This window comes from Acomys russatus, chromosome 4 (assembly GCF_903995435.1).
Source record: "Acomys russatus chromosome 4, mAcoRus1.1, whole genome shotgun sequence".
Lineage (NCBI taxonomy): Eukaryota > Metazoa > Chordata > Mammalia > Rodentia > Muridae > Acomys > Acomys russatus.
Genome location: NC_067140.1, coordinates 46,832,448 through 46,852,582, shown reverse-complemented (window position 1 = coordinate 46,852,582; position 20,135 = coordinate 46,832,448). Strand labels below are relative to the sequence as shown.

General features: G+C 40.7%; 1 protein-coding gene across 2 annotated transcripts; it reads right to left on the bottom strand.

Moving 5' to 3' along the window:
• Window positions 1–10,823: 10,823 nt before the first annotated feature.
• Lin7c (lin-7 homolog C, crumbs cell polarity complex component) lies at window positions 10,824–19,896 on the bottom strand. Of its 2 annotated transcripts, none has more exons than XM_051144305.1 (5): window positions 19,755–19,896; window positions 16,355–16,473; window positions 15,198–15,269; window positions 12,740–12,949; window positions 10,824–11,919 (listed from the first exon to the last, which is right to left on the bottom strand). In XM_051144305.1, the coding sequence occupies exons 1-5, from the start codon at window positions 19,789–19,791 to the stop codon at window positions 11,764–11,766; spliced, it is 594 nt and encodes a 197-aa protein (XP_051000262.1). In that variant the 5' UTR covers window positions 19,792–19,896; the 3' UTR covers window positions 10,824–11,763. The 2 variants fall into 2 exon arrangements, with proteins under 2 accessions (XP_051000262.1, XP_051000261.1); XM_051144304.1 differs by lacking the exon at window positions 19,755–19,896 and adding an exon at window positions 17,008–17,097.
• Window positions 19,897–20,135: the final 239 nt, after the last annotated feature.

Here is a 20,135-nt window from a genome sequence, read left to right as displayed (position 1 = left end):
CTAGGAACCCTGCACTAAGAGCAGAAGGGGGGAAGTCAAAACAGGAGGCCAAGGCAATTGCTACAGGGTTATGCTGAGACTCTGTTAAGACCAAAATACCAGCCCTGTTTCATCATCAGATTGGGGGGTCATCTCTTTTTCTTCTTCCTTCTCTGTAGGCTTTCAACTTTTATTTTTATTTATTCAATGGATGAATGCACATGTACACCTGCAGGCCAGAAGAGGGCGCCATATCACATTGTAGGTGGTTGTGAGCCACCATGTGGTTGCTGGGAATTGAACTCAGGACCTTTGAAAGAGCAGCCAGTGTTCTTAACTGCTGAGCCACCTGTCCAGCCCCGGCTTTGAGCTTTTTCAAATCTACTTTATTTGGAGCTCTTTAATGCTTATATCTCCCTTCTAACCCATTTACCCTATATAGGAGAGAAAAGAGGTTAATGGGAACAGGAGAAGTAGATCTTTTCAGACTCAGTTCCTTGGAGCAATTCCACTGGCGTAATTAGCAGGATTCCAGCACACCAGTTAAACAGCAAACCAGCAATTTAGCAAAGATGACTGCAGGGGCAGTAGCTGGAATCCAGAGCAGCAGCCCGAACCCAGAACCCTGAAGCTTTCTTTAGAGCTTTTCGCTCTAGGGGTGTCTCGAAGCAGAATGGTAGATGAACACCCATATGAAAGAAAATGATGCCAAGACCAAAAAGCCCAAATCTCTTGGCTCTCAGAGTCCACACTAGGATGTTTATCAGTTAGCAAAGACCATGCCCCCACAAGATGCAGTTTCTCTTCAGGTGGACAAACACCTCGTGTTCTCTCACAAGTCTGTTTCCAGCAAACACCGCATACCCTCACACAAGTTGGTTTCACATCTCACACATGGGATCAAAACAAAAACATGTTTACATCCACTACCCTCCCCCCCCCCATCCTTTCTCTCTTCTCTTCCTTATTTTTCTTTTTCTCTTTTTAAAGAGTACTTTGAAATTTTTTTTAGAAATAATTTCTTTTGTGGTTGGGTGGCATGCACATGCTACGCTACTGTGCACGTGTGGAAGTATGTGGACAACGTGTGGGAGTCAGTTGTCTCTTTCCACCTTGTGGGCTTTAACTCAAGTCCTCAGCCTTGGTGTCTGCTCTTCCATCTTGATAGTCTAAACTGGGTACATTTCAGAATTCCAAATAAGCTTTCAACTCTATGGAAAGACCTTAGCATAAGACAATTATGTTACAGAAGTGCATGTAAGTCATGCACATAAGAAAAAGCAGCCTTTGGGGTGAAATGACATGTTGATGGTAAAATAGAGCAAGGCCCTTGGTAGGTTTTTCTTGTCTACACAAACATGTGTGGGAAAATCCAGAAAAGGGGGAACGTTTACCAAAGCAGAAACTTTGAATAGGAATTGTTTTTCTTTTTCTAACCTGCATACTAAATTTAAGAGACATGTCCAGGGGTTGAGGTGTGTGGCTCCGAGGTAGAATGTAATGCTAGGGAGGTCTGACTCCTGGTTCTTAACACTGTGACAACAACTATAATGGTGACAACCACTACCATCATTCTAAAGTTTTTGAACTTGTCTTTTTTGTTGGTTTTTTGTTTTTTCAAGACAGGGGTCTCTGTGTAGTCCTGGCTGTCTTGGATTCTCTTAGTATATCAGACTGGCCTCGAACTCACAGAGATCTGCCTGCCTCTGCCTTCCAAATGCTGGGATTAAAGGCGTGCGCCACCACTGCCTGGTGAATATGTCTTTAAAATAACGTTTGGAATAAAACATCTGGAGGCAATGCTTTCATTTGTTAAATGTCCTAAAAAGATTTATTTTATATGCATGTATATTTTGTTGCTTGGTTCCCTTGGTGGTCAGAAGGGGGCAGTGGAAACCTAGGAAAGATGGCTGTGAGCCACCTTGAGGGGGGCTGGGAACTAAGCATGGATCCTCTACAAGTGCACCGAGATTGCTTAACCATCTCTCCAGTCCAAGATCGTTTCTTTAAAAACCACACAGCCAACTATAAATAGTATTCTGATTAGCTTGGAAAATGATAAAGCAAAAAATAAAACCTTTCCCTTACAAACAGACAAAAAAAAATTCACTACAAGGATTTAGCCAATGCTATGGAATATTAGGATGCATCAGGACAGAATTTTTTTGGGGGGGGAGCTATAGCTCAGTATGTGCATAGTTTGGTCCCAGTTTCTCAAAAAAGAGTTCTAAGTAGGCATTATACTTATTGATTTATTTGTGAAAAAGTACTTCCATGTTCATGATATTTTATTGGTATCTCTGGATCACAGCTCACTCTGACAATTCCCTCTGTTTGGTCAAACATTGTAATTTATCCTCCCTGCTGCCCTTCTTCAACCCGGCTCATGCTGAATATTAAACCACATAAAAATCACTTTGAAAAAGACAACAGAGAAAGCTAACATTCTTATTAAACTGGAAAATGGGAGATCTTGAGGTGGTAGTGAAACACATTATAGCTTATTTCACTACTTTTAGTCCAAATGACACAGTTATTATTTATTGAATTTTAGAAACCATAAAAGCTTTTACTAATTTGTGTGTGTGTGTGTGTGTGTGTGTGTGTGTGTGTGTGTGTGTGTGTGTGAGTGTGTGTACATACATACATGGGCAAGCACATACTATGTGTGGAGTAGAAGACTGAAGGCAGCTGACCAGACTCTGTGCACTGTGTGAGTCTCTGGGGTCAAACTCAGGTTAAGGTGTTCAAGAAGGCTCCTTTACCTCCTAAGTCACCTGCCTGGCTCTAGCTCCCTGTAGGGGCACCTACTACGTATCTACTCCTCAGGGTCTACTTTACTATGGACTGAAGAGTTTTGATTGATACAGGCATATCTGCCCAGAAATCACCCAGGAAGATTTTGAAAACAGAATACACAAAGAAATATTTCCATTGTTTTCACTGGAGTAGGTCTGAGATAGACCCTGGATTGCCAATGTTTAAAAATTACAGATCCTGATATAACCCCATTCCCCAATGCATGACTCTCTGCTTTCAGACTGTTGCCAGCAGGGGTCTTCTTACACACAGACCCCAATACAGGGTCTTGTGTGAACATTTTGGGGGGTCTGGGGCGAGAACGGAGGCAGGTCAAGTCTGTGCACTGAGTCAATACTAGGTCTGGCCCCAGGCAAGGAAGAAATAGAATGAAAAAGACTGATATGACTAAGATAGGCGAGTCTTGGAGTGCAATGCAGCCCCATAAAAGCTCCTTCATCAGAGGAGCCCCGTGTCATCCAGGCATAGCTCTGCCTTTCATATCATGGCTTAGCTCAGCCAATGCCTGGGCTCAGTGCAGACAGCAACACCGGTATGGACGGGAAAGTCTCCATTGCATGTCTCTATTAGGCTGGCCCCTACAGTCAAGAGCTGCATTTTCTGGACAGTCTCAGTATTTAAGGGGTAACATGAGGTTCCTCTATTCAATCAAGCAGCTTGCAATCAGAGTTTATTTTTGGAATTTAGGAACGCAGGAATGAAAAGAGATGAAAGAATGGTTTAATCCTTTTCCTAAGGCTTGGGAACCTAGCAGCTTCTCCATGATTCCTGGGCATAACTTTAGAGTTAACACACTCGCATGGGCACATGTAGGAGACGCTACGCTAGAGCAGCGGCGGCTAGAACGTTGTCTTATGTTGCCCATAGCTTTCTCTTTAACGCCTTCAAGATGCTCCGGAACAGTGAATGAGACAAAGAGGGAAGGTGAGAGGTCAGGCGTTTGGGGTACACCTTTGAGGTTTGGTCCCCAGTCCCACAAAGCAAAGACTATAAATGCTAGGATTAGCCTGGGTGCCACATGCCTGTCACCCCAGCTGAGACCAAGGCATCATTTTAGGTCACAAATTCAAGACTGGGGCAACATGGTGAGACTTTCATCTAAAACACAAGCAAAATCCCTTACACTGCATTGCAAAATCATCTCCAGAGGTTACTACACAACTCAAAAGCAGCATACTTTGTTTCTAGCATGACTGGAATTAATACTCAGGTCAACTGTTCTTTCTACTCTACTTTTTACAGGAAATGAAAGTTGTTAGACACATTTAATGCCATGCAAGCAAGTTAACCCTAACTACCCAGGTGGCCTTTCGCTTATTTAAAGCAAGTTGCTGTGCCCCTATAATTATTCCTCATATCTTCAAGGAGCTTGGGTAAAGATAGCATAAAAGATCCAGAGCCAAAGATAAGTTTCTTTCCATGAACATGGTTCACAGCTACACAACCATTGCTGTATACACCCCAACCAAGACTATAGGCATTCTCCTCCATTGAAATTTCCTATGTACTTTCTTACTTTAGGGTATTATTTGGAAGAACTTTTTGTCTATATTTGAAAACCTCTGTTCTTAAAAAAAAACCAAAAAAACAAAAAAACAAAACTTTTCAATTTTAGCACCTAAGCACCAATTTCATTAGTTTGTAAGCACTAAATTCTAAAATGGTGCTTTGGTGCCACCCTGTGGTGACATCAGAGAATGTCATCCCTGAATTGTGAATAAATTGGTGGCTAGCTCATTATTTATAGAAGGTGGTGAAAATTATTTGACCATGTCCCCTGGAGGGGGAGACCTGGTGGCACTCAGAGGAAGGACAGCAGGTTACCAAGAAGAGACTTGATACCCTATGAGAATATACAGGGGGAGGTAGTCCCCCTCAGGAACAGTCATAGGGGAGGGGAATAAGGGGAAAATGGGAGGGAGGGAAGAATGGGAGGATTCAAGGGATGGGATAACCATTGAGATGTAACAAGAATAAATTAAAAAAAAGAAAAGAAAGAAAGAAAGAAAGAAAAAAAGAAAAAAAAAGAAAACAAAAAAAAAAAAAAAAAAAAAAAAAAAAAAGAAAAGAAAGAAAGAAAGAAAGAAAGAAAGAAAGAAAGAAAGAAAGAAAGAAAAGAAAATTAAGTATACACCACATTGGTTTGGTTTGGTTTGAAAAGAACTTTCTTGAATCCTTTTTTTCTAAAATGTTTTTGTAAGGGCTACCAACATAGGGAGGAAGTATACCTGCACAAAGTACAGGCAGTAATATTTAACTCAAGAGAAGACACTACCAGCCAGGACATAGATCAAATTAATCTTTCTGTATCTTGGTTCCTTAGCTATAACATCTATGGGCATCATGATAAAATGAAGTGGCTGGGACAGCATGTAAGAATGACACCATACATGCTCACTATAAACAAGCAAAAAAAAAAAAAAAAAAAAAAAAGTGTTTCCTCTATTCTGCCTATATTTGTAGAATGCTAAGAAATGAAATTGCCAAGGGGCTGAGGGGCCCTAATGTTCAAAAGACAGGACTTTAAAAAAAAAAAAACAAAAAGTAATAGCCTCCACCCCCTGTAAATGTCTATATTTTCAATTGCATTCAAAATCACACATATGCATATGTACTACTCCCTGTACCTAAGGGACTACTGTAAGATCTCAATGTCACAAACAAAAAGCCAACCAAGCAGAAAACCAAAACATGTGTTACTGCCCCCATATCCTCATCAGATGCAAAGAAAGTATTCATATTATGAAATAATCAACACATTTTAAAGTTCCACGTCTACCAGTGTCTACAACAAAGGCTTGAAAACATATTTTACTGGGGACTCACTCAGTGTTAGAATTATTTATGCAAGGTTCAATTAACTCTGAAGAAAAAAAAAAGAAAAACCCCGTCTTTAGACATTCTCCTTTTTACTAAAACAAACAAAACCATTTCGGTGTTCATTTTTATCTAGCTGCTAGATTTGAATTCTACCGAGGTGTTCTTTCTGCTGGGAGCGCTCCCTCGAGTGAGGATCTGACTGGTAAGTCGGGGAAGGATATGCCCTTATCTCTGTATGATGTGAACCCTCTGTGGGCTCGGGTCCACAGAAGCCTGCCTACACTTGAAGGCCATTTTCTTCTCAAGTATATACAGGACTGCCCATCCTTTAACGCAAATGTGAACTCTAGCCAGACAGTAATCTGTTGGCTCAGCTGAGGTCAGCCTAGGCTGCAATGTGAGACCTTACTTTAAAACAACCAACCCAGCCCAAATGGTGTGTGAGGAGTAGCAGTAGGTTGAGGGAACTGCAGCCGAGGGGAACTGGAGAAGGGGGAACTGGAGAATGAGATGGATTACGCGGAACCTCTTAGGTTTTGCTGTCAGCATAATGGAGACAAAAAGAGGCAGCGATAGAGCTCTGGTTGAATGGGTGCTTTTCGTCAGGCACATGGATCTTGGGGATCCTGCACAAACTACCTCTGGCCGAAGCCAACTAGAGAAAAGGCTGCTGTAGAAACTGTCTCTCAAACTAAACGCAGTGCCAACTCCAGCCCTTTACTGAGAAAGATTAAGCCATCGTGACAATAAGCTAACATAAGGAAAGCTATGCTCTGTGCAATGGATGAGTCCAGGCAGCCACTTGAGGCTCCAAGTGTCTAAGGAGGCATCTCCATCACAGGAAACAGAAGCAGCAAGCCCCTGTCTGTCAAGTGTCAGCAATCTCATCCTCGTACTCGGGGATTCTACTGACATCTTTATTGCACATGAAGAAGCCACACTGAATTCTGGTTCGGTGCTGGGTGGGTTCTGGTAATGATGCCCCCAGTGAGAAGTGCTGCTAGATGAACTACTGCGAACTGGTTGGATGAATAAATTAAGTCCAAGATGCGTGCTGGCTGATTGTGCGTGCTGAGGGGCATCTATGCCCACCACCGTCCTCACCTCAGGGGTGGGTCTCCTGGCAAACTCCTACCTTTTGCAATGTTCAAAAGTTCCCCTTCCCTGCCTTTGTGTGGTGCTATGTCTGTGTTCCAATCTCCCTGGTGAGGACTTGGGCTGCCTTGAATTACGCCATCTTAACTTGATTACTTTTGGAGAGACCTAACTCCATGTAAGGCTGGGGATTAGGATTCCATAGCTTTTTTTTTTTTTTTTCCTTTTCTTTTCTTTTTTTTTTAAAGGGACATAAATAAGACACACCATTACACTGTAACACAAAGTCCAAGGTCAGGTCACACCTAAACTCTGGGCTTTCAGAATATGTGTTTTAAAAGCCAGAAATAGAATTTTCATGTTTTCAGCTGGGAGCAGTGGCACACACCTGTAATCTCAGCACGCCGGGGAGGCAGAGGCAGGAGGATCTCTGTGAGTTCAAGGCTATCCTGGTCTACAAAGCTAGTCGGGAAAATTTTTTTTGGTTAAGATTTTATTTATTATTTATACAGTACTCTGCCCCCTTTTATGCCTTCATGCCGGAAGAGGGCACCAGATCTCTTTATAGGTGGTTGTGAGCCACCATGTGGTTGCTGGGAATTGAACTAAGGACCTTTTGAAGAACAAACAGTGCTCTTAACCTCTGAGCCATCTCTCCAGCCCCGAAAAAGTTTTTTTTTCCTGTTTCAGATTGTATTTTCCCTTAAGTTCTCACAGATGCTTTTGCTGTATCCTGGCTGCCCAGTAATTTGGGAAGATGAGTTTCTGGGTATCAAATCCAAGTACAGTGTGAGGGACTCCACCCCTGAACAATAGCCTCACCCTGTTGTCCACTACCCATGCAACCCACGGTCTATAAAGGCAGAGCCAGGCCATTTTCCTTACAAGTTGCCTCCTCACTGAACACATATTGTAACTGACCTTACATTCCCACAACTTTCATTCCGAGTATGGTCTCACCCTTCAAAAAATCACTAGTTTTAAATTTTGGCAATTTACTTTAAAAGTTTCATCTTGTAATGGTTATTTGCCCATATGTGTAGGTCATAGTGCAGCTTGAAAGAGTGGTGCTCTCCCTGGCATTTATGTCTACTTGCTGAGCCATCCTGTTGCTAATAGGATTGATCCTAGAGCTACCTAGTGTGTGGACTATGCAGCCAGTAAGTACCTGCATGCAGCCTTCAAAGGGTGCTACAGACAATGAGGTGGCACAGGCACACTGACTGAAGATGGCAGGTGAGGCGAAGCTCTGCAGGGCGGTCCAGCAGAACAGGGAAATGCCCACCTAAGAGAGTATCTAGGTGTCTATGGCGCCAGTCATATCACACCATCTCTCGAAATAACAGAAGAGAAATTTTTGTTTAGTTATATTTTATGAAAGGCAAATGAAATACAGAAATCTGAAGTTTCATTTCAAGAACCACCATGGATATTGCTTTTACTCTATGTAAAAGTTACTTTATACACAGCATTCAGAAATCCATCTATTTGTAGTTATGTCAGTTTTGTCAAATGCAAAGGACAAGCACGACTCATACAGCTATATTTTAAATAAGCCTTAGAATCAGAATTTAATTGCTAAATGATCAATCTATTGAAAAAACAGTTTGACATTCCAAATTATTTTCTCAAATGAAAAAGAGTACAAGTGTATCAAATCTTTGCCAATATTTTTAAAAACCACGTCCAGTTACAAATTAGTTTAAAAGTTCTTGAAAATGAATAATCAAGTGATTTCCCCCCATTGTGTAACTATTATTACTTCAACAACCTTGGAAGAAACATTACACATATATATCGGAGAATAAAATCTACAAAATGAGATTATAGCCAGGAGACACAATGAACTGTAAGTTAGAAAATGCACAGACAGACATTTATTCAGGAGGTACAGTGACTAGAGTCCTTATACACCAATGACCACTCCACATTACAATCACGCCATGCTGACAACACTGTCCGGGTAAGCCATGACCGTATCTTCTATTAAGTTCTATTCATTTTAACTGTGAACAAAGTACTTGAGCAAGATACTTTAAAGTTTTACAACAGGAAGATGATCTTAAAAAGTGAAACATCAAACCCTAAAGGACAAAGCTACGTCAATGTAGTAGTACATTAATGGGTAAAGGAGCCATGTGTAGACGGCACAGAATCATTACTCAGTGTTTTCACATCTGCAATATTTAACATGCTTTCAAATAATAACCTTTAACAATTTTTAAAGGTAAAAGTGGGAAGAAAGAGAAAACACTAAAATTTTACAATTGAATTATTGGCCGGTTTTACTTAAAAAAAAAAAAAAAAAAAAAAAAAAAAAAAAAAAGGGGGGTACTGGACGGGGGAACCAGGCTGGTATATAGTGAGTTCCAGGGCAGCCAGAGCTATGTAGAGACCCTATCCGAAAAAAAAAAGGTAGACTGTAATTATTTTGTTAGTAAGGGATGTCAAATACCTTTTAAGCCCATAAAGAGGTATTAAGAAATAGAATCAATCATTAAGCAGTTTCAAATTAAATGTACTTCCAAACAGAGTCCAGTATAATCGGAAAGCCACGAGCTAGTGCTTCTCAAATCTGGGTGTTCATCATAACTGTGGCGAATGAGCTTCCAAAGACTCCCTAAACACATAGTATGGAATTGCCAATCAATAAAGCAATGATTTGGAATTAGCTGTTATGGGAAGGGACCTAGTTGTCAGTAAGTTTTAAGATCTGCAGAACATTCTAATATACAGCTAAGGCTGAGAATCAACAACTCAACTAATTTTGAAATGTTTAAGAAAATAAATGGAAAACTGGGGCTACGGGAATTTACATTTGTAAGTTACAAATCAAACAAACACTCTCATATACTTACTGCCTATTTTTATTCACAAGCCATCCATTTATTAGAATAAGTTCCCTTCGCTTCCTATGTACACAAGAAGCCTATGTGCACTTGCCACTGAAGTTTCCTATGGTCAGTATTTAAAAGTCTGAGATACAAGAATCGCATCAATGAAAGCAAACTACTGTTACTCATGCTCAATAGTACCAAGCAAAGCTATGTATTTGGCTCCTTTAAGTTAATTTTATTTTAAGAATTATAAATAGGTGTCAGCCCACACAAAGAACAGATTGTGTGAATTACTGCAGAACAAAAAAAGCTTACTCAACATACTTAAAAAAGAAGGAAAAAAAGTAACTTGGCTGAAATTCTGCAACAGCTGAAACACAAACCAGGAAGCTGTAATTATAATGGGACGTTCATGCGTCCTCAGGAGCAACTGCAGCCGTAGCAGCTATGCTAAGGCAAGGTTTCCCCGGGGCTTCCTTGCCCTGTGATGCAGGAACACAAGCACAACAATATTTCTGTTTTATATGCACCAACACCTTTCTTTAATAGAGTTTTAGAACAAATACCTCTAATAATTTTACAATTAAATTAAAATATGTCATACTCTTCTATACTACTTTGGTCTCCACATTTCAAAACACATCAGCTAATTCTGAAAATATACAATTCAACATGATCCTATCAATATCAAGCACATTTTGTAGTGGACTAAAGACATTCAACCATGCACAATCCAGTGTTCAATTCCTAAATGATAAATAACAATGCTGATTGACTTTTACTCTGAAAAAAAAAAAAAATCACTGAAAACTGCAGTAATCTTTTAAGACTCACAGTGCTCACAAACATGCAGAACAACGCACACACTTCCATTCTTCCTGAAGGAATGTTACAAAATGCCCATTTTTTAGAAAACAATAATAATTAAGTCGTAGTTATGACAAAAATCCTAATTTTTTCACCCACCCATTTCTTTTTAACATCACTTAAACCCTTTACAAATGTTCCAACAATCTGTGTGACTGAAAACCAATCACCTTTGATTTTAGCTTGTGGAGGACCACAGTCACAATCACACATCGCTAGCTGCCTTTTGGTAAAATGGTGACACGCAGTGGACACATGGTAAAAAGTACTGTCCAGATCCCTCCACCATTCAAAACATACGACATAAAGCATCTGCGCCTCAGGCACTGTGAGACTGCCTGGTATGTTAAATCGTTCCTCTGTATCTCAAGTCGGTACTAAAGCTGGGATAGCAAGAACGCGTGCGGCTCTTCAGGCTTCAGATGCTGAACTCATTACTTTGTCTCCTTTCCATTTTGCACAGCACAAACTAATTGACTCATCCCTAGGCATGAAAGAACTGAAATATGAGAAATATATTTAAATACAAATGAATAGTATAAAAAATTTGAAAAGTTGAAATCTGAGCTTTTTTATGTATAATTCATGACATACTGTTAAATATAAATAAAGGATTTAATCAGCAATGCTAATAATCAAATTACATCCTCTCATCTCACTGCTTAATTATGAAAGAATACATATTTTAGCAATGATTGCTTCAGTGTTTAAAAACTTATTTTTACAAATCAGTATAAATGGATACATTATACACGGTTTAAAAAAAAAAAAAAAAAGGTTTCACAATAGCAATGATTTCCCACTGATTACAGTTATTATATGTATGTTCCAAGTACAAAATGCAGCAGAGATGCCAACACTCAACAGTGTGAGAGACTGCCACAGGCAAGACCGCTAGGTTTAATTTCTTGAAAAAATGAAAAGAAATTTCACAAAGAAATTGCAGTAAGCAAAAAGAAATATTGGAGATCTGTTATTTGTAAATAAGTGGCCAAATGAAGAAAACTTCTTTTTAAAAAAAGATTAAGAATGTAAAAGTACATTTTAATATTAAAAAAGCATTTTTAAAAATCTATAACAACTTTGTGACAAAATCTGCATTTGAAAAAGGCCTGTAAAAACAGCAGGACAGAACTGCCCTCATCACCTTTGACTTTTTCTCGTGAGAAAAAAAGTGTATGCTTCTCTACAACCATAAGTGATGCTAAAACAGGCATTTATAAAATGGCAAGAAGATTTCACGGAAGTTCTAGTGTTCTACAGTCACTGGCATTGAGGCCATCAGTAGGTCACAAGTAAAACTTTTCTAGCTAAAAGCAAAAAGGAACACAGAGTTTTTAAATGATTAGGTCTGTTGTCTGCGTTTCGCTGATCTCATTTTTTCAAAGCGCGACTCCATTTCTTCCAAGACTTTAGGTGTGTACCGCACAACTAATTTCACTTTTCCCTGGGCTGCTTTCAGTAGCTCTACAGCTTTCTCATGGTGTTCTCCTTCAACACTCTGAAAAACACCACACACACACACACACACACACACACACAATTAACATTGAAGTTTACAAGTAATCATACCTGTAAAAAAGACACAATTAAGTAAAATTTTCAATGTTACATCATTTCAGTACTACAAAAATAATAATCATACCCTACAACTTTAATCAACGAAATCCTATGATAGGCATACCTTATTATTACTGCACTAGGTCAGGAAATCAAGTAATTGCCACTCTACACAAGTAAAAAGAGGGTCTGTTTCTGAGATAATACACAGCTTTAGCCACTCCAGAGCTCTGTGGACTTCGCTGGAGTGCCCCACAGCCCCATAGCCACAGCTGAAGGACTTTAAGCAGCACTGACTGGGATGTGGCTCGGTGGTAAGCAGTTGCCTAGTGTGCACAAGGTTCAGCTCCACAGTAACCCCCACTGTCATCACCCCATCAAAGCAATCACACCCCGTATCCACCAGTACCACTTCGGCTTCTCTCAGGGGATTTTAAATATCATTTTTTCCCCCTTCTATCTTCTGGTATGATTGCTCCAGTGCACCCCCAAGTGGCTACAACACATTACTACAAATAGCAAATATAAATATAATTTATCGGGCTGGAGAGATGGCTCAGAGGTTAAGAGACTGCTCTTCCAGAGGTCTTGAGTTCAATTCCCAGCAACCACATGGTGGCTCTTAACTATCTATAATGAGATCTGGTGCCATCTCTGGCATGCAGGCGTACATGTGGGCAGAACACTGCATACATAATAAATGAATAAATCTTTAAAAATAAAATAAAATAAAATAAAAAATAAATACAATTTATCTTTACCACTCCATTAACAGAAAGTAGCTGGTCTCCTCGTTTAAGGCCCCCATGTCTGTCAGCAATTCCACCTGGAATTATCCGTGAAATATAAATTGGTGAGTTTTGTTCTTTGCCTCCCATGATATTGAATCCAAGGCCCTCTTCTGTTTTGGGGAGCTCAACAACTCGGGGATGAGAGTGTCCTTCACTGGCAGCAAACGCAGCAACTGTAGCCTGAAAGAAAAATGCACACAACAAACTTGTTTTTGAGGTGCCACGTTTGAATCCAGGACTCAGACAGGATAAAGGCATGTGTATTGCTCTACAGCCCGAGCTTACAAAAGCCACTTTTGTGGAACACAGCTTTTCAGTATGAGTTCCCACAACTTCACTGGGTGTCTGTAAGTCAAGCAAGTTTGTAGGAGATAACTGAAAATAATAAATACTCAAGAGATTTTGTAGAAAGTAAGCTTCAGATCCCCACCAGCTCCTCCAGTCTCAGAAAAATTCTGCTGCACACACACAGGGCTGGTCAAGACAGTGAGAAGCTCTCTCTGAGGATGCCAAGAGCCCTGAGCTTCTCGGTAGACTGGTTCCTTCTGGGGCCCCTGGCAAGGCACAACCTACCTACATAAATGTGTTGTTTTGTGTGGGTGTTTATGCGTGTGTGTAGGGGGTTTTTGACACTGAGTTTCTCTGTATAGCTCTGATTGTCCTTCAATTTGCTCTGTAGACCAGGGCTGGCCTCAAACTCATAGAGACCCACCTGCCTCTGCCTCCCTAGTGCTGGGATTAAAGGTGTGCACCACCACCGCCAGCCATAAATGTGTTCTTATATCAACTAATTTTGGCTGCTATATTGCTTGTACCAAATAGTAAATAACAAAAATGTCAAGAATATGAGAAAAGGAAGGATGCATATAACCTATATCGATTATTTTTGTTGTTTTAGTTACATATCTAGTTACAACTAAAAAAGACGTAGATGAAATATAACTAATTATATTCTAACACAGGGTTACAGTCTGTTCCCTTTTGCTTTTAAAGGCACCATTTGCATTATGGATGCTGGATGGAAAATCAAAAATGAGAAGGGAGGGGAAAGAAAGACTTACTGAACACCAACTACTACCTCTGACCTACTAAAGACAGCACCATTTTACAAACAGAGCTAAGGTTCACAAGCTTTGCAAACTGAGAACTACACAAGTTAGAGATAACCAAATTTCTTTTTGGGGGTGGGGTGGGGTGAAAGCCAGCAGTTTTGTAGCACAGGTTACATTCAAACTCTTCACCTTCATGCCTCAGCCTCAAATGTTGGGGTTACAAGTACGCTGTCAAAACTTGCAAAAAATGCTTCCTTCTTTTCCTTTCTGAGACAGGGTCTCACTGGCAACAAATATGAATTTCTGCTCCTCCTGCCTTGGCCTCCCAGATGATGCAATTATGGGCATATGCTACCACATTTGGGTTATGTGGTGGTAGGGATGGATAGAATTCAAAGCCTTATGCATGCTAAGCAAGTCCTCTATAAACTGAGATATACGCACACACAGCCCAAATCCTAGTTTCTATGGATTTCATGCCTTGGACGAAGGAAACCTACACACTGAAGTACTTGTACTTAATGAAGACTCTAGTACTTCCCTTACAAGCCAGGAACCAGCAATAAGTGGCCTGCTACTCCATTCTTATAGTGTACATTAAAGTATTCCAAGCACACATGACATGCATCCATCTCAATGTCTCAGTTATACGAAGGAAACTATCCTAGTTCAAAAAAGGCACACAAATACGCCATATATGGCCCTGAAGAAGTGGCCTAGGACCAACACTGTCCAATATGTGCAGGGCCAAAGTCAAGAGAAAACCCAAGAGTAATTTGAGGGTGTACCTTGGTACCTAGAATTACCATTCACTTATTGCTGTGTGGTGCTAGGAACGTAGTGTAACTCTGATGCTTCCTCTTCAACAACAAAGTCACTCTGATTGCGAAATTAATGTGCACTGTACAGTGCACTGAATAAAATTATATGAGGCATGGTTTATGTACTATTGTCTTTTCAACATGTTATAAATGTCTTACATAAGCCCAATAAAACATTACTATTTCTTAGTACCTAAGAAGTGTAGTGTAATGTAAAAGACATGCTAGTTTTAAAGCTTACAATGAATCTGGTAATTTCCGTGTTAAATCTTTATGACTTTTGTATTGTGTATACATACACACACCTGTGTGTCTGTGTGTGTGCACATATGTGTGCTGACTCACTGGCCAGAGAGCCCGCAGAATATCCATATCTCTGCTGCTCTAGCACTGGGGCTGTAGACACTGCCGTGCCCAGCATTTACTCAGGAGCTGGGAATCTGTACTCAGGTGCTCACACTTGGATAGCAAGCACTTTACCCACTAAACTATCTCCCCAGCCCCCTTTCCAGATCTATTTTTGGAGTCTTGCTTTTGATAAATAAAAACCTTTACCTTTGCAGTTGCATTAGCTCTCACTTCAGGGCTGCTACTGATGTCCACAGTCTCATAAACATGTTCATACACCTGCAAACCACAAAAGTCTTCATCATACTTAAATTATGAAATATATCTGTTTGAGTTCTCTCTCTGTGAAGCTAACAAATATGTTAAATTTTCCCAGAGATAAATATGCACTTTGTAAAATGTAAATGTTTTTCTATTAGGAATCTTTTTTTGTTGTTGTTTAGTTTTTAAATTTTTTATTTTTATTAAACATTTTTTATTTTTTATATATACATTTATATTATTATAAATATGGCCGGGCATGGTGGCGCATGCCTTTAATACCAGCACTCAGGAGGCAGAGGCAGGCGGATCGCTGTGAGTTCAAGGCCAGCCTGGTCTACAAAGCGATTCCAGGACAGCCAAGACTACACAGAGAAACCCTGTCTCCAAAACCAAACAAACAAACAAACAAACAAACAAAAAAAAACCAAAAACAAATATATACAATAAACTACCTATAGCAAGAACCAAGACATAATCAGGAATTATATAAATGTTACATTCTTAGTGTTTTGGCTATTTGTATTTGATAGCCTTGAAGAAAACATCTTTCCTATCTTGGTTCATCTAAAATTCTGAATGTAAACCAATCTCCATCACATCTTGTAATTATCAACTTAAAAGTTATTTAGACTTAAAAACATCTTGACCCCTAAATAACTAAGCTTCATTGTAAAACTAAACTATCTGGATTTCAACTCCATCAGAGACTTGAAAAAGAATAGGAATTTCAAAGAAAATTACTTTTTCTTTTTTGGAGGGTGGTGGTTAAACCTAGGAGTTTATATATGTTAGGCAAATGTTCTACCAACTATTTAAAAAAAAAAAAAAGAGAAGATACCAGCTCTAATGTTTTCTTCCTTGCTTCGCATCTCTCCTTTCTCATTTCAGGCAAGCTGGTCTGTAGCTCACTATGTAGTCCAGGCTGGCAGGTAACTCATGGAAATCCTCCTGTCTCATCTCCAAGAGTACTGGGATTTTAGGCATAAGCCATCATGTGCAGCACTAGTTTATTTTCTACTGTATTTCTAAATCCAAATTCCAGCGTATTTCTGTAGCTAATTAACTGAAAATCTGAGGAAATACCGATTATATGAACTCACCTCTCTCACAGCATTGCAGAACTCACTCTGAAGGACTCTTTGCAAAGCCTGAAGTTTCTGGGGTGGCACCTCTCCACTCCTCTGCAGTTTCTCCAACAACTCAATTGCTCTGCAGATATCTACAGGGAAACACAACACAAGTACAATTCCTGCTAAGGATTCTCCTCATTCTTTTCGAGCTTTGCGGCAGCTGAGATTAATCCGCAGACCAGCCAGGTGTGGGCCAGATATGCATATCTTCCCTGTAGAGGCTGAGACAGACTGATCACATCTGCTAAAGGCCGGTTTGTGCTTCATATGGCCTCAAAATCCAAGCAAAACAAAAAACTCCCAATTCCCCAGAGACAAAGAATATATAATAAAGGTGGAAAATCTTTAGATTAGGTCAGAAAAGCTAACAGTATTAAGAATTATTTAGTCAATAAAAATTTGCCTAATCATCTCATTTGTAATCAAAGCAGCCAAAAAATACAAGAGACCATGTGCTAGTGACACCACTGTTTACAAAGGAAAACATGACACAAATGTACATACAAACTGTTCAGTTAACACATGGAAATGCAGTTAGCTAGGAGGATTGCTAACACTATTTTAATGCAGACGTGTTCAGAGACGGTTTACAAAACAGAAGGGGGGGAAATAGCTTTATCAACCTGGTCTTAATGCTTGAGGTTCTGTGAGCTTGGATAAGGTTTCTGTTTTGTAGTCTTTCATTGTAAAGAGCAATGACAGTACCTTCCTCATATGGGAAAAAGAAAAGGGAATACAAAGACTCACAAGCACGGGTGCTATGCCACATTGGTGCAGAGCGATCGTATGAAACACTAAGGCACTGAGGCTAAAGAGATGGCTCAGCAGATAAGAGCACTCTCTCATCTCTAGCACCTACCTGGGCATCTCCAGTTTTAGGGATCTGAGACCCTTTTCTGGCCTGACTCTGTCCCTTTCCCACCCCCATCCCTCAACACACACAACTTGTTACAACACTATTAATCATAACCTCTGTTCTCATTTTCCCCCTAAGGTTTTTCTGAACCCAAGCCTAAGTATATTACTACTTTTAATTAACAGAAATGTCAGTAAATTTTAATTGTGTTCATTTAACTCCAATGTCTACAATACCTACTATCCTATATATTCGAACCCTTGCATACTTTTTACTTAAGTAGAGGAAGTTTTTCATTTCGTGATACTGGCTGGGTGACACACACCTGAAATCTCAGCACTTAGGCCAGTGGATCTCTGTGAGTTCGAGGCCAGCCTGGTCTACAAAGTGAGTTTGGACAGCCAAGGCTACACAGAGAAACCCTGTCAAACAAAACAAAAACAAAAACAGATACTTTATAGAATTAGTTAGAACTTTTCCAAATAAACTTAATAAAGAAGCAAAAAGTTGATTCAGCTTTAGATAATAAACGTTTAAATCGCTATTAGTCAAACAGACCACCTTTGCTCTCATTTCCCACCACTAGAATGGCTAGTAAATGTTGATGCACCACCTGTTGATTTACAAAGTTACAATACTGTATCTACAGTTAAATCCTACACTTAGCTCAGTGGTAGAGTGCCTGTCCACCATGTACAAGGCCCTCAACTCAATACACAACTTGGTGGAAAGAAGGGAAGGGGAAGAAGAGAAAAGGAGAGGGTAGAGGTAGAAGGGAGTCCAGCTAATAAACGCTTGGAAACAAGCTAAAAAACTATTAATAATTTAAACTGTGCCAAATATATGCTCACTGAGTTTGTGCTCTGGTGAATTATGCTTTGATGACTAGAAGACAAACAGGACACATGTACTGGTATTTTACTGTGGAACTGCCGGAAGTATGTTATTTGGATTCTCAATCAGAATCAGACTTTATGTCATCTGACTTGATCCTACTAACTGGCACCAACAAGGACTTCATTCCTATCAGTATTTTGAGCTTTCTACTTCATGACTGAAAACTGTAAACAGCAAAAAGCAAATGTCAGCAGCTAAAGGTCCACATTTTGTGCTTCATTTAAAAATACAAAAGGATGCCGTCTTGTTAGAAACCTCCAATTACTCTTGTTAACGTCAACAGATGTGATCCAATTTACAAGGCACACTGACACTAGAGTAAATGTCACGGCTATAAGCCTACCTTCCCCAAGCTACCCACTGTCATAAAACACTGTTTTAAGTAAAGCTGTAGTAGGCTGGAGAGAAACAAGCCCAAATATATGAGAGAGAGAGAGAGAGAGAGAGAGAGAGAGAGAGAGAGAGACACACACACACACACACCAGAGAGAGACAGAGAGAGACAGAGAGAGAGAGAGAGAGAGAGAGAGAGAAAGAGAGAGAGAGAGAGAGAGAGAGAGAGAGAGAGAGAGAGAGAAAGAAGAAGAAGAGGAGAGACACTTCCACATGAAGCACAGTGTGTGGAGACACGAGGAAAAGAGGTTAAGTACAGCAACCTCAAAATCTATTTCCTTCTCGAGCAATACTAATAGACTGTAATTGTGAATACTAATACAGGCAAAGCAATGCCAAACTCCATTCCACACTTTGTTTGCCAACAGTACTCAAAATGCTTAACTGAACCTCCTTGACTACTGTGACTTCCAATTATAAAAAAGCTTGCTCCAGTTATCTGAAATTCAGCAATTTGGGCAACGTTGGAAACCTGCAACTGGACCCTGGTACAGTATTTTCGCAGGCTTCTCCTGAATAGGTTTTATTTTTCTTGACTGTTTGCTCTAAGAAGCAATCAACCAACCAGATATCCAGTTGTAGGGTTTATAAGTAAAGAATAGCCTCGCGCTGAAAAGTGATTTACAACCAACCACCACTTTACCTAGTTATGTAATCTCCTTCCCCAGATCAAGTCAGTTGGATTAAAAAAAAAAAAAAAATTCTCTCCGTGGCTGGAAGCAGTGCAAAAGCTAAGAAATAGCATCTCAAAGCCCAGGAGGTTGTGGTCAATGTAATGAAGGAATCCGAGTTTAAACGGGGGCGAGGGAGTTGCTGCGGGAACGTCCGTGTCCGCCAAGTGTATGAATGAGGCCAAGAGGGCACAGGGGGCGATGACAGCAAGCAGTCCAGAACAGCTTGAGTGGCTCTTGCTTTTAGGATTTATGAAGCTGAAAGCCCATGGCATGGCTTTTAGGATTTATGACGCTGAAAGCCCATGCCATGGGCAGGGTCGTTAAGAACTGAGTTGCGCCCGCCGTCAGCGGGAACAGAACGGGCTGGCGATCTTTCAAACGCCACCAGCGCCTCCCGCGAGCAGCGCCCTGCGCGAAGGCCGACAGGGGAGGGGGAAGCTCCGGGTATCGGGGACCCCGCCGCCTCCCTTCCCCTCCGGCCCGCAGGGAAAGCGGACAGTCCGTCCCGACCCGCTCCACCCACCGCGGCCGCGAGACACGCCGCACTCACCCCTCTCCAGCCGGACAGGTTCTCCCAGCGCCGCCATCTTCTCTTCGGCGTTGCAGACCCACAGGAAATGACGACAGGAGGCCGAGGTGGACCGGGTCGGGAAGCCGGAAGGGCGAGGGTGAGAGTAACGCGAGAGCTAGAAGTAAGGGGCTTAATACGCAGAGAAGTAACAGGTGAAGCCGCACAGCCGAGGGCTCGCCTCCGTTTGTGGTACCGTGCTCTCCCACTTCCAATAACCTGAGGTTGTAAAGAGCCGATGTCTCGACTTGTCCCCTGCCTCGGGGAAGTCGTGTCATTAGTTTCTGGCCTTGCTTGGTCGATAGCAGCCTCTAACCTTGGACTTGCACACTGGCTGACTCTCGGTTGGTTTCACTATGGCTG